Source organism: Petromyzon marinus, chromosome 56 (assembly GCF_048934315.1).
Source record: "Petromyzon marinus isolate PM22_M1 ecotype Great Lakes invasive population chromosome 56, UKy_Petmar_22M1.pri1.0, whole genome shotgun sequence".
In the NCBI taxonomy this organism is placed as follows: Eukaryota; Metazoa; Chordata; class Hyperoartia; order Petromyzontiformes; family Petromyzontidae; genus Petromyzon; species Petromyzon marinus.
In genome coordinates this window covers 5188258-5202114 of record NC_133722.1, presented here as the reverse complement: position 1 = coordinate 5202114, position 13857 = coordinate 5188258, and the positions used below count along the sequence as shown (strand labels likewise).

The window sequence follows — 13857 nt, the reverse complement described above, 5'->3', positions numbered from 1 at the left end:
TGTCTTAATGAAACTATTGCAAAGTAAAAAAAATATATATAATCAAAGGGCTAATTGGCTTTACACTGCAGAGTAGCATCGGACAATCTTATTTCAAGAGAATCTGTACTGAAGATTCATGGGTCTGAATTTCTACACAACAGATTTTGGCTTAATCTAGATTTGAAGTTTTCGTGACTGCAGGGATCCATATACTCTTTGGTTATTTCGGTAAAGTCACGTAGATATATATATAAAAAAATGTTTTATCACGACGTTTCAGGCGCAACACAAGCGTCCGTCATCAGGTGGGATAACCACAGCAAGAAAATTGCTGAAGTGGGCAAAAAAGCTACTTGTGACACGAGGCTATATAAGAGGGGGGAGGAGTCACGGAGGAGAGATAGAGCAAGGGGGGGGGGTTAGTAAACGCGCAAGGGAATGCTGGGGGGGGAGTGGGCGGGGCTAGGAGGCTGAATAAACTGGAGATGCGGATACGAAGGCAACACCATAAAGCCGTTAAGGTTTTACCTGGTTAATAACATCCTTCCAATGATTGCTTAATTTGTATCCACCTCGGTTGAAGTTATGTCTATGTTTTATATATATATGGATGGCTTCATGACCAAACCCTTTGATAGTAGCCCGAAGGTTTGCAGAGTACCTTGGTCTCGGGGAAAAAAACAATGAGAGCCCTCGGCGTTATGGCAATGGTCAGCCACGGCGGAGGAATTAGATGTTGGCTTCCAATTGGCCGATTCCAACCCCACCCAGACAGGGGATGGTTGTCGCCTCGGGGCAATCCTTCGATCACTGACCAATTACAAGCAGTCTTCTCTCCAGGGCTATTTGCCCTGCCCTATTTAAACAGAGGTTGCCTGTTGGGTTTCATCATAGATTGTAAAGTTACAATGATTAGAAAGGCTTACAACAGAATATTCGTCACTGTGAACTTAGGGACTTACAAATGAGTTAGGTTCCAGGTCTGTTCGTAAGTCAGTTTGTTCCTAAGTCTAAACATGTTGTACGGCATGTACTGTACACTAAACAGGGAATGGCTTTACAAGTTGTATAACCTCCTGAAGATGCCACTGGTTCTTCATGTTCTGCAGATGTAGTTGCCACCACCGCCATATATTGAATTTACGACGCTCAGTCCAAAGAGGCTTCTTTGTATCTGATAGTTCATAAGTCGAATTTTGTAAGTAGAGGAGACCCTGTATTATATAACGTTTCAGTCGATGACCCTTCTTCACAGCACAAACTATCACCGCCCCACACTGCTGCTCCCACAAACACTCGCACAAATTTCACAATAAAGGGAACTTTATTTTTTGGACAACACGAAAGCAGAGAAGGCTGTGGAGACTGCTGCGCTGACAACACACATTTGTACAAATGTGCCTAATTGCAAGTGACAAGTGCAGCGGTTTCTATCCCGAGGAGTTTTGCGTAATCATTAAGAGCTGGCGGACCGAGTGGACAATTTACAATGCCTGCTGCTGCTCCTCGGCCAACCTCTCAGCCTTGGTGACAACCTCCTCAATGGGCCCCACCATGTAGAACGCGATTTCAGGGAGGTGATCCATCTCACCTATGGGTCACATACACGCACGTGTCAATCAATTACGCAATCGTTAATTTATATAAGGTGCCTTGCTCGATTACGAAAAAAAGAAATCACAGCTTAGAAAAAAAGAATCTGAAAATATCTATTACACAAACCGCATTTAAAAGTGTATCCCAAAATTGGTCTTTGCAAAAGTATATTTTTTTTAATACCCGAGTATACATACAACTTTAAGAACGATAAAAGTGTTCCAGAAACAATCGGAACTCGCTGTGAGGTCAAGCACTGGAGCTGTGCAATCAGATTAAGTAATCAATTAATCAACTCAGAATCAACTCATTCAACAGTGCGATTACTTGACTAATAGGGTTAAGACGAATATAGTTTGGGGAGAAAGATCTCCCTGACGCTGAAGGGTAGGATGAGACTTGATAACAGTATCAGCCGCATCACGCTGAGCCTGGCCTGTCGGGCCATTTGCCATTTCTTTTTTAAAGCTTCAGAGTAACCGACCAGACGTAATATCAATGCTGCCTCCAAATAAGGAATTGTCTAACTGTGCTTAGACTACATTATCGCGCACAGTAAGCTGGTGGTCTTGTTCATTAATGAGTACACAAAGGGTCAATGATGAAGTTTGGTAATCATTAACTTATGGCTCAAGCCAAAGCCACCAATGATAATTAAATAATACAATGCAAGGGGTCAAGGTAAGAGGCCACCAAATTCCCACACGAGATCGTGCAGCTGTTGTAAAGTCATTTTAGCGAGGAATGCTAACACCAATTCTTTTCTTACAGTTTCTCACCACGGGACTGATAAGAAAGACAAAGGTTCCCCATATATAGCCTTTACATGTTGTTGGGACAAGTGCTGTGTCGGGAGCAGCACCTATGAAGGCCGGCACGGCACACGACGGGGGTCATCCCCTTTCCTCGCCAGCCTCTGGGTGCCACCCCAAAGTCCATCAATTATCTGACCTCCCCCCTCTGACCTGCACGCGCGTCCCACCCATCACGACCTCCCTCTTCACGATAACATCTGGCAAGCTTTTCTCGGCATGAGCCATTCCTAAAATCGGCGCGCACTGTACTAAAAAAAATCCGCACGCATCGCTAAGACTGCCTGGTGCGGCAAGGAGGCAACTAGAGTAAACCACAGACAGACACGGGGGGGGGGGGAGCAGTGTAGTCCATACCTCCGAGGATCATCTTGAACCCCTTGATGGTGTCCGCGAGAGGCACCAGCTTGCCCTGGTGGCCTGTGAACACCTCGGCCACCTGCGGGGTAAAAGCGAGGAGGAGGCACGCGTACATAGCGTCAGCCTTGGGCTCAAGCAACTCACTTCAGGGGCGATGTGGTCCTGGCAAACTTGGTATAAATCAATACATCCCGTTGTCTAGAGTTAGGCTTTTGTGTTGACAGCAGGCAGCTTAAGGGGCTGAGAAAAATATTTCGGTTCGCTGCGTGACCATCTGTGGAGGAGATGATGCAATCGTCACAAGTGCATTGCAAAGTGCTCCAATTGAGACAGCGCCAGGATATTTTATTTTTTCCCAGGACCACTTAATTAACTTTTAGAATTGTGTAAAAATACACTACACTCAGAAAGCTGCACACAAAGATAATGGCAAAAGTGTAAGACAAATAACCAACTAAAATTTGTAACTTTTTTGCAACGACCATTTTTAACACAACCACGTAAATATGTTACAGCCATGTGTCCAATCCACCGATGGGGTGTTTAACCATGGCATGGGAGTTGCTCAAACATACTTCACCTCACTGGTTAGTGCGAGTTCATGAATGTGGGGGGAGGAGGCATCCTACCAGGACGTGTGTTCACGACCATTTGCTGTGGCCAGTAATCGAACCCATGTTGCAACGTTCAGAGTAACGCGCTAACCACTGCCGCACCACGCGGAGAAGGTGTGTGTATGTTTAACCTATTTCGCACCGTACATAGCCAACTATGCTCACTGGAGGTACGGGGGGGAAAAGACAAACTAAACACAAAAAGTTATTCTAAAGAAACAAGCTTTCAATCTGGATTTAAAAGTGTGGCTTCCGATTATTGGAAGAACGTTCCAGACGGTCGCAGAATAGTGTGCAGACACAAATCAGTTTAACACTTAGGCTTTCGCGACCAATATCATTCATAAGAGGTGTTTTGGGTTAGATCGCGTAAATACGTGTCGTTAAAACCCACCACAGCCAACTAGCAAGGGTTGTCACGTAAACAGAACATGCCAATTCGTTACTAGTACAGCACACCGGTGTGTTGGAGAGCCAAGCCACAATATTTACAATCACACACATACAATAAAGAGCTATTTAATGTAGATCTTTAGGGGGATGTTTCCTACCCCCAAGAGTTATCGCGATGGGCAGCAATCGCCCCCCCCCCTCACCTGGAAGGGCTGCGACAGGAAGCGCTGGATCTTGCGAGCGCGGGCGACCGTCAGTTTGTCCTCCTCCGACAGCTCGTCCATACCCAGGATAGCGATGATGTCCTGCAGGGACTTGTAGTCCTGAGGAGTGGCGAGTGACGAGAATCAAACGAGCATTTTTGACTGGCCAAAAACCATGCAACAGCTATCCTGCGAATCAACTCACCCTTGGCCAGGCGAGAGCCGGCCTTGGCTTTGTAACCAGCAAGAGCTCATACCCCCCACCGTGTATTCGGAATCAGAATCTTTATTTATACCGGAGGAATATGATGAGCTATGAAGCTCTTTTTCACAAATGTCCCGTAGGGGCGGGTCAGAAAATTACAACAGAACAAAAACACAGGAGCGGGAAGCATAGGAACGGTAAAGCAAATTACTAAAATCTTTATTTTACCAAGTGAAGCCCACCGAGCTATTTGGCTTCTCTTTCAGAAGCGACCTGGCCACAAATGATAGCTCGACTAAATGGTTTAACATATTCGCTGGGACATCAGAGCCACACGGTATGTATGGGGTGGGCTCGCTATTTAGCAAATTAAGCCAGGGCCAAACCGTGAGAACAAAACATCGAATCCTGGCTGAATGCCAAGCAGAGCCAGGGGTGGGGGGGTTCTGCAGTTGTAAAAGCCACTCGCCTATCCCATAACCAACCCAGCCGCGCTGTAACACCATGCACCAGCCAAGCCCTCTCAGTCAACCAGTCCCTCCATACTACGCTTGACAACGTAACCCCAGCCGGACAGAGCAAGCGAGGTGGTGGGGGGGGGGCGGCACCCACCTGGAGGATCTTCTGCACGCCACGGGCCACCTCGTAGTGCTCCAGGCCCACAATGTTGGGGTCCATGATACGCGAGGTGGAGTCGAGGGGGTCCACCGCCGGGTAGATGCCCAACTCGGCGATGGCACGAGACAGCACGGTCGTGGCGTCCAAGTGAGCGAAGGTGGTGGCCGGGGCGGGGTCGGTCAAGTCGTCAGCCGGCACGTAGATGGCCTGCGTGGCGGTGTCAAGGTGGAGGTTGTGAGCGGACGGTGAATCATCAACGGGCGTTGACGATTCATTCCCACCCTTCCCTACGTCGTGCTGTTTGTGCGTGATATGCGACTATTCGGTTCGGAACTCATTTCACGTCTCATTTGAACCGCTTAGGTTTTCCTCATTCGTTGCAGCATCCTTCACATTTCGTTCAGATATGGCTTGCAATTTTAGTAAATATTTCTTATGTACCATGATTCAATTATCCACCAAGAAGGCCAAGGATCGATTTTATTTTATAAAATTAAATCACCGTTCAGCGCCACATGGTGATCGTCCCGCGTGGCAAAAAAGACAACTCACTGTCAATCATTGTCTGGGATTTGTCGCTGTCTGCCAGTTCTGCAGCTGACTTTAGACGGAAATGTCATTTAAAGCTTACAAGGCAGAAGCATAGCACCTTTGTGAGTCTGTGCTATGAAAATGGCGAGATTAGCAAGTGGGATGTCGCACGCACCTTGCCGAGGAGGCCTTTGTGCTCTAAGAACGGTGCCAATACCAATCGTACTTGCAACACGCCTACCATACGCAGAGCACATTCACACGTGCGCACGTAAGGAATACCGGGGAGGATGAGTCTCAACTCCCGTACGCAGACTCTTGCACAAATCCTCCTCGTCCCCTTATTCGACCGTCCCTCACCGCAGCACCCTCTCTCTCTCTCTCTCATCCGCCCACCTCACCTGCACGGAGGTGATGGAGCCCTTCTTGGTGGTGGTGATGCGTTCCTGCATGGTACCCATGTCCGTGGCGAGCGTGGGTTGGTAACCCACGGCGGAGGGGATACGCCCAAGAAGAGCAGACACCTGAGTGCAATCCGGGGGCGGAAACAAAAAAGAGGGTTAGCAAAAGCACCCCGACTACCCGACCAACAGCTTCCTGTAGCCACTGCATTATCACAGGGAAATCAGTGTCCCACTTCTCTTTCAGAAGGGTTCCTGCCTTTATTATTGTGTTATATTGTCGTTTCGTTGTGTTAGCCGTCTTGTTCTGTTGTTAAATATGACACGCGTGTACACACGTCGGCACATGTACACGCACACAAACAGCTAAAACACGGAGACATGCGCGTGCACGCACAATATTAAGAAATGTGGATGTTTATATTAGAGATCCCTGCAGCAGAACACGTGAAGAAAAACTTGCATAGAGGGTGAAATAACACCGCTGCTAACCCCTCCTCAGCTATAGAAAATTAACATCACTGCTTTCAGAAGAACGAAAGTCATAATTTTTCTCATCATCGGAGGGAATAGCTTCTACAGCAACATGGCACGCGAGTGAGCATCCAACTGTGATCTAAAATTATGAGTTTCCAAAAGACGTTATGAATAATTGTATTCTTGTGTTTTATTATTGTGGTGTCAGTTGTGCGATGCAAGTGGTGTTGTGTTAGACCTATTAGGTTGGCTGCGGGTGTATGTTGGTTATATTTCGTTCCTAGTTGAGCAACTTTAGCTATGTTTTCTGTGTTTATGTTAGTATTAGTTGCGTTCTTACGTATTCTTACGTTATCGTTGTCGGTGCTTTATATTGCTCGAGTTAGCTGTGTGCGTGTTACGCGGGGTACGTTAGCCGTTTGCGCGCGCGTTGCATTAGCTCGTTACGTTGTGTCACATTAGCCGTGTCACGTCAGCTGTGTGCGTGGCCCGCACGGTTCCCGTGGCACCTCGGAGCCGGCCTGTGTGAAGCGGAAGATGTTGTCGATGAAGAGCAGCACGTCCTGGCCCTCCTGGTCACGGAAATACTCGGCCACCGTGAGCCCCGTCAGGGCGACACGGGCACGGGCGCCGGGCGGCTCGTTCATCTGCCCGTACACCAGCGCCACCTGCAGGGAGCAGCGAGCGACAAGAGTCAGCAATCGCATCATATCACGGGGGCCGGTAGTGGGGGGGGCGTGATGAATGTACGAGTGAATGAGCAGAAGGTAGGTGAATAGGTGAGGTAGCTATCTGGCTAACTGGTTGGCTGGATTGTCTGGGCAATTGGCAGGAAGGGTTGCCGATCGCCCGGCGAGTTGGGTAGCCAAGAAGCGTTGTTGGCTGGGTGGCTAACTTGGCTGCTTAACCCTATGGTTGGTTTTTAGGTCGTATTATGAGCTACGCGGATCGAGTGGCTGGTGTGATACCTGGTTGTCGCTTTGGGCTATATAGCCGACTGGTTAGCGACCTGCCTGCTTTTTCTGGGTGACCCATTTCAATGCTTGGATGTCTGCGTGCCTCTGGCTCTCTGGACAGCTGCCCGTTTGCCTTGCCGGGTTGACTTGCTGATTGGCCAGCTACCTCAGTTAATTTCTGGGTACCCAAGGTGACTGGTTAATCAACCGCTTACTTGACTTGCTGCCTGGTTAGCCCCCCCCCCTCCCAAGTCTGCCTATATTTAAAGTCGTACCCTCAAAGCTGAGCAAGCCTGGTGTGGGGAGAGAGGGGAGAGGATGGAGGGCGGCACCTTGGAGGTGGTGTCCTTGAGGTTGATGACACCGGACTCAATCATCTCGTGGTAGAGATCGTTGCCTTCGCGCGTGCGCTCCCCGACGCCGGCAAACACGGAGTAGCCTCCGTGCGCCTTGGCCACGTTGTTGATCAGCTCCATGATGAGCACAGTCTTCCCCACGCCGGCACCACCGAAGAGTCCTGCGCCACGTCAAGCCGCGTGTCAGGGGGGGGGGGTGGCGCGGGCAGGGACGAGCGGTGGCGCACTTGCCACCATTACGTACGGCGAGGTGGGGAACAGAGTGGTCAACAGACTCACCCCCACCCCCGCTACAAGAATAAGGAATTTCCGACTCGGAATTGTAAGTGGGAAATAACACGAGTAAGAAATCAACAACTTTTTTGTAATTAACTGTAAAATTACATGCCGCCTGCTTCCCAGATCCCGCAACTATCTTAAAACCAGCAGATGTGTGCAAGCGTCCAGATCCAAATTTTGCCAAATTATCAAATGACTTGGGTAAAAACACACGAAGCAACATTACCCCTGACTGCAAAAAATGATCAGAAACCTCCTAAAATAAGTCTCGACTCGGTGGCTTTCCTGGATAAAAGGGAGCTATGGCAAAATCAGTCACTCCCCCACTTAAACCTACAATGGGACAGCTAGTGGTGGACATTGAACATTTGTTTTAGTCATGACCACCACTGCCAACTTCCCACAACACAGCACTGATTTGATCAACTCCATAGGCATGATGGCATGTGTACACACACACACACGTAGCCAAACAGAGACGTGAACAGACATGCATGAATTCGAGGGGTTGACATTTGAAAACCACTGCCGTAGAATGTTGATAAGCAAAAGTGCATCGCATTAAATGCTGCAAAACCCTCCTCAGTTGAAAATAAATTAACATCACGGCTTTCAGAAGAACGAAAGTCATTATTTTTCTCATCATCGGAGGTGAAAAGTTTGCAGCAACGTCGCACGTGTCATGAACGCCTAACCGGGAACTGAACCCGCAACCTTCCAATTGAGTCGGTTGCTTACAGACCCACCCAAATGGCTGCACATGCCAGACAAATATGGGCCTTCAGTCATTCATACCGATTGGGCGCGCAGTGGTGGGATGTTAACTACCTTTCCTAAATATGCAGGTGGTCGTGGATTCGACGCTAACAATTTCTCACGTGATAGGCCACTTTGTTGAGCTATCATGTGTCCTGGTTGCTTGAGAAAGAGATATATTATAGCTCAGCGGGCCTTACCTGGGTAAAGAAAAAATATTTTGGTTTAGTTCAAAAGCCAAGCTTTACAATCCTCACACCCACAGTCGGCTCACCGATCTTGCCACCCTTGGCATACGGGGCCAGCAAATCGACCACCTTGATGCCGGTCACCAGGATCTCCTGCTCCACGCTCATCTCCACAAACTCGGGAGCTTCCGCGTGGATGGCAGCAAACCTGCACCGCAGCACGCACACGTGAACACACACAAACACAGACACGTGAACACAGGAGCGCCGATGAATGCCGGCATGGCACACGGGAGGGGTGGGTGGCCGACATCACACCCCGTCACCTCCGTCTCCCCAGTGGTGTTTACACACCGCACCGGGTACGCATTTAAGACTTGAGTTCTACCTCGGGGAGACCCGGAACCGGTTCAGATAATCGTCAATGTTGGCCGTGAGCGGGAGTCCAACTTTAGTCGCCTGGTTTGTTCTGCAGTGCTAACCACTCTGCCACCACTCCCCAAACAGACAGCCACAGAATGTAATTTTGCAACGTACGTGGTCAATCTTGCTAATCGGAGATTCATACAAAATATACGTGGGTAAAAAAAAAGACAGGAGTGGATGAGAATCACTGCTATCGATTACACCCATCACAAAAGCTTGCACCAAGAGTGAATTCATGGCAGCGCCAACCCTCCTCAGTTTAAACAAAACATTACATCATGGCTTTCAGAAGAACGAAAGTCATAATTTCTTTCATCACCGGAGGGAAAGGTTTCTGCAGCATCGCGTCACGTTCACATCTTCCCAGAATTATGGAGAAAATTCAATTATATGTATCCAACATATGCTCAAAAATCATAACGTTTGCTTCTGATTCTAAGTCCTATTTGAATGTCGATCATCCTTCGAGCAAACCGGCCACCTCGAATACAAAAAAAATATCAGTCTACCACCAGGCTCATTTTCATTAATGGCCCTGAACTGGTGGTGGAAATTCCATATTCCATTGACTTGCCCACAGAGGTGTGGATTTCAGTACACTTTTTACATACATACAGTACATATATACACACACATTTGCCATGTCTGAGCTACCTCTGTGCATTGAAATCCCTAATAACAACATCAGTCAACTAGTTAATTTTGTCATAGTCATCCATTAGACAGTAGTCGCGGTCATCATGGCGCGCAACAATTTTCACCATCTCAAGTCACTGACGACCAAGCGAAAAAATATTCCCGTCAATATTTTCAGCGCTCATCTCGTCAAACGGAACCTAACACCGTCGCGGAAGACACTCACTGCTTGGAGCTGATGGGCCCCCTCTCGTCGATGGGCTCCCCGATGACGTTCATGATGCGTCCCAGAGTCTCAGGCCCCACGGGGATACGGATGGGTGTGCCCGTGTCCAGGCACACCTGCCCGCGCACCAGGCCCTCCGTGCCATCCATGGCGATGGTGCGCACCGTGCTCTCCCCTGCACGCGGCGACCAGGACAGCGGCGGCACGAGTTCGGGTTCATCTCCCACCTCGGCCACGGATTTTAAAACGGCGTTTTAACTCGACGTGTCACGGTGCGCATTCCCCAGGTGGAGCGCGCTAACCACCGCAACACTGCTCCCCGTCGATGTATAATACACAGCTGCGTTGAATTAATCGCCCTTTAATAATCATGGACCGGTTCCGCCAAGTCTCAAGACTTTCAGGCGAGTTTTGCATTGTAGTGTTCGACAAATTCCTTCATTAAATATTTTGAATGTGGGAAAAAAACCTGAGAAATCCAAGAAACACAAATACATCAGGAAACAGCCTTCAAATGTGCATATAGGTCAACAACCACCTTCATGCTATTACAGGAGGTAAAACATTTTGGGAACTTTAATTGCCACGAGTGTTTTATTTAAATCTGCATGACCCGCTACGGAAATATAATTTTTACATCAGGCCTCGGAAGAACGTTGATATTTTATGTACATCGCCGGAGGTGAGAGTCTGCGGATAATAATGTTAAACGAAAGCACAATGGATAGGTGCAGCTGTCGATCGAGGGGGGGCGCTGCGTGGGACGTGACCTTCACTCGACTGCTCGCGCTGCTCTGCCGCATTCCCACGTGGGCCGGCAACAGCACGTTGGGTAAAACCGGACGAGCCAGCAGCGCGTCACGCGGCGACAGCTCCCCATCATATCACAAGTGGCGACTGCACTGAAGTACCCCCCATATCAGGATGCTATTGTCACCGCTCGTTTCGTTTGAAACAAATCGGTGAAAGTAAAATGTCTATATCGCTGGGTTGGAAATGGTGCAAAAATGCACGAACAGAAAAAAACGCCGAATTTTGGTGAATATAACAAAAGTTTTTGTTAATATAACGGATGTTTTTGTTTAAAGTTAATGTGTCCTGCCAGGAATTGCTTTTGTATGTTTTTTTTACATTCCACCCCAAGGTGCCCGTCCCTGGGCAAGAGGCTTGGGATTTGAATGCGATTACTGGTTCTAAGGTCATTGAATAATATAGAGGCCTGCTTCCTCATCTACAACACTTTGGGAGTTGTGCGAGGCTCAAGGGCAGGTAAAAGATAAATGGAACATTACCCTGTATAACACGTGCTGTGATCACCACGTCATGGCACTGGTGACAATGGTGATGGTGGACGTGACAGTGGTGGGAGCTGTGGCCGTGGAGGAGATGGCAACGGTGGAAATAGTGGTGGTGTTTATAGCGGAGGTGATAGTGGTGGCAATAGTCGTGATTGCTAAGGTGGTGGCGAGGGTAGTGGAGGGGGGGGGACAGTGGAAGAGGTGCCCGCTGATAGTGAAAGCAGTGTGGTGCTGATATATAGGTGGTGGTGACAGCGGCCTGTTGTGATGGTGGTGGAGAGGGATTGGGCTACGGCAGCAAGGACTGAGGCAGTCGGAGCTCGCAGCGGTGGCAATGGTTGCGAAGGTGTCGGCAACAATTGCAGCTGGTGGCAGCTGGGGTGGTGGCAGTAACAACGGATGAAGTTGTGGTGATAGCAGCAGTGGTGGCAGTATTGATAAGAGGTGGTGGCTGGTGATAGCAGTGGTGAAAGCAAAAATTAAAGGAGGTGGTGTTGGCGCATGGGGGGGGGAGGGCGGGGGGGGGCTCACCCAAGTGCTGCGCCACCTCGAGAACGAGGCGCGTGTCGCGGCCCTGCACCTCCAGCGCGTTGAGGATGGGCGGGAGTCCCTCATCGAACTGCACGTCCACCACGGCGCCGATCACCGCCACGATGCGGCCCCTGGCCACAGCAGCCGTGGCCGCCTTGGCTGGCGGGGCAGCGGCATATTCTCTACCTGCGGCAGGCCAAGGAAGGAGGGGAGGGTGGAGAATAGAGAAATGTTGAAGCAACGCCGAAACAATTGAAACCTGTATTAAATCTATGACTCCGAGAGTAGGATATCACCTTATGTGTATGTAAATGAATTCATTAAGTAAATGTCCTACAGCCGGTTTTAACTTTGCAACATACCATAAATTTGATGAATTTGAAACATTCCATTCACGATTACTGGTCATTGTCGATATGCTAACTATATATTCGAGTGCGTCTCGTGTCCTTATGTCGTGTTCCGTTCGTTGCAATAGCCTAAAAGTAGCACTTCCATATAATTAACACAAATAGTAAGAAATATCTTCTCACAAGCGAGACGAGATTATATTGCAGTGTACTTAATTAATATTCCATATTCATCCATTAACCCTTCAATACCTTCCCACTAAGAGTTACGTAATGGTTGAATGAATTGCCATGATTGTGGGTCGCGACTCTTATGCTATCAGTTCTGTTCAAGAGGTGCAAATTTGATTAAAATGTTAAATACATATTGTATAATTTTGAAAAATGTATACACGAATCCAACATTACCTATTCTCGCTCACAAATCGATGCACACCACATCGCCGTAACCGATTCGTGGACGTACGCATTCACTTCAGTCGAAGAATCTTTGCCTTTTTGTGCAGTAGATGTAATTTAGATTTAAATTTACAAAAAAAAGACTTTAACAATTACGGTTACGATGTTAACCGTTTCCCAACTGCAAGGCGGCTAACACCGTTACCTTGCTCTGACCTTGCGCTGATGTGGGTGACTATGGCCCACAGAGGTCAACCCTAGGCGAGGTCACTATCCCCTTGAGTGACATTTGAATCACCGCGATGAATTAACGATTGCATTTGAGCCAACTACAGTTTATTTTTGTGAGGTTTTTTTAAAAAAAATAATCAGCTCATGTGAAATGACTGCTGGGCGCACTTTCACTGCAGTTCTCAAACAAAAAAAGGAGGCACAGCCTGCGTGCACAATGCATGTTGGAATCATTCAATCGATTAAAATGCACGCTTTTGAGCAATGCTAGTCATACAGCTAAACCTATAATTGTACATTGAACCGCGAGGAGGACAATTGTTAAAATAATGTAATAAGTTAGGCGCCGCCTAAGCCGTAGTGAAATGGCCGCCATCTCTATTTGGCGCACCGATGAATCAACAATACTCCAACCAACACCCTCTAGCCCAGCAACCAAACCTCTCGCTTCAAGCCAACATTCACCTCGAAACTCAACAACAAACTAACGCGTAATAAACAAAGCATGCAAAACGGAGCAAACTTTTAAATGCCAAACGACCGAGGCCTTGGTGCCGGCTGCCGCCTGTCCTCGCCTGACCGCTTCGCCCTTGAGGGAGGGCGGCGCGCGCGGCCAGTCGCTCGTTAAACCGCCCAAGTCGACGACGAAAAACCTCTCAAATCAAACAGGTGCAGGAGCGACTCACGGCTGTTGAGCGCGGCCGGGGAACCGCGGAGCCCCTTGAGTCCCGGGCTCAGCGCCTGCAGGGCGGACGAAGAGCAGCGCCTCACGGCCACGAGCAGCGACATGGCGGAGTGAGCGAAGGCGAGGTGACACGCGGGGGGAAGTCACGTGGCCTCGCCCCCGAACTCCGCCCACACGAAAGGAGCCTCGCCCCCTTCTCATCGCTAGCCACGCCTTCGTTAAATATAGCCCCGCCCCCTTCTCATCGCTAGCCACGCCTTCGTTGAATATAGCCCCGCCCCCTTTCAACGGCGAGTTTAACGGCGTTAGCCGCGCCCTCGAAAAACAAGCCTCCCACTCCCGGAGCCG

At 48.9% G+C, this 13857-nt stretch overlaps 1 protein-coding gene and 3 non-coding genes across 4 annotated transcripts; all 4 read right to left on the bottom strand.

Moving 5' to 3' along the window:
* Nucleotides 1-1287: 1287 nt before the first annotated feature.
* ATP5F1B (ATP synthase F1 subunit beta) lies at nucleotides 1288-13669 on the bottom strand. The gene is made up of 11 exons (XM_032975461.2): nucleotides 13511-13669; nucleotides 11845-12030; nucleotides 10016-10190; nucleotides 8814-8935; nucleotides 7481-7665; nucleotides 6702-6860; nucleotides 5716-5838; nucleotides 4778-4990; nucleotides 3961-4080; nucleotides 2748-2829; nucleotides 1288-1573 (listed from the first exon to the last, which is right to left on the bottom strand). The coding sequence occupies exons 1-11, from the start codon at nucleotides 13611-13613 to the stop codon at nucleotides 1467-1469; spliced, it is 1575 nt and encodes a 524-aa protein (XP_032831352.1). The 5' UTR covers nucleotides 13614-13669; the 3' UTR covers nucleotides 1288-1466.
* On the bottom strand, nucleotides 6209-6282 carry LOC116954834 (small nucleolar RNA SNORD59). The gene has a single exon (XR_004404771.1). It is a non-coding gene; the product is annotated as a small nucleolar RNA SNORD59 (small nucleolar RNA).
* On the bottom strand, nucleotides 8361-8435 carry LOC116954833 (small nucleolar RNA SNORD59). Its single transcript, XR_004404770.2, has one exon. It is a non-coding gene; the product is annotated as a small nucleolar RNA SNORD59 (small nucleolar RNA).
* On the bottom strand, nucleotides 9403-9478 carry LOC116954835 (small nucleolar RNA SNORD59). The gene has a single exon (XR_004404772.1). It is a non-coding gene; the product is annotated as a small nucleolar RNA SNORD59 (small nucleolar RNA).
* Nucleotides 13670-13857: the final 188 nt, after the last annotated feature.

Excerpts from the sequence above, each read along its gene's own strand:
- ATP5F1B (XM_032975461.2), bottom strand. The coding sequence starts at position 13,613 with ATGTCGCTGCTCGTGGCCGTGAGGCGCTGCTCTTCGTCCGCCCTGCAG. Across the intron at positions 6,861-7,480 it reads TCAAGGACACCACCTCCAAG|GTGGCGCTGGTGTACGGGCA; the intron begins GTGCCGCCCTCC and ends TGCTCCCTGCAG. Across the intron at positions 5,839-6,701 it reads TCACACAGGCCGGCTCCGAG|GTGTCTGCTCTTCTTGGGCG; the intron begins GTGCCACGGGAA and ends GATTGCACTCAG.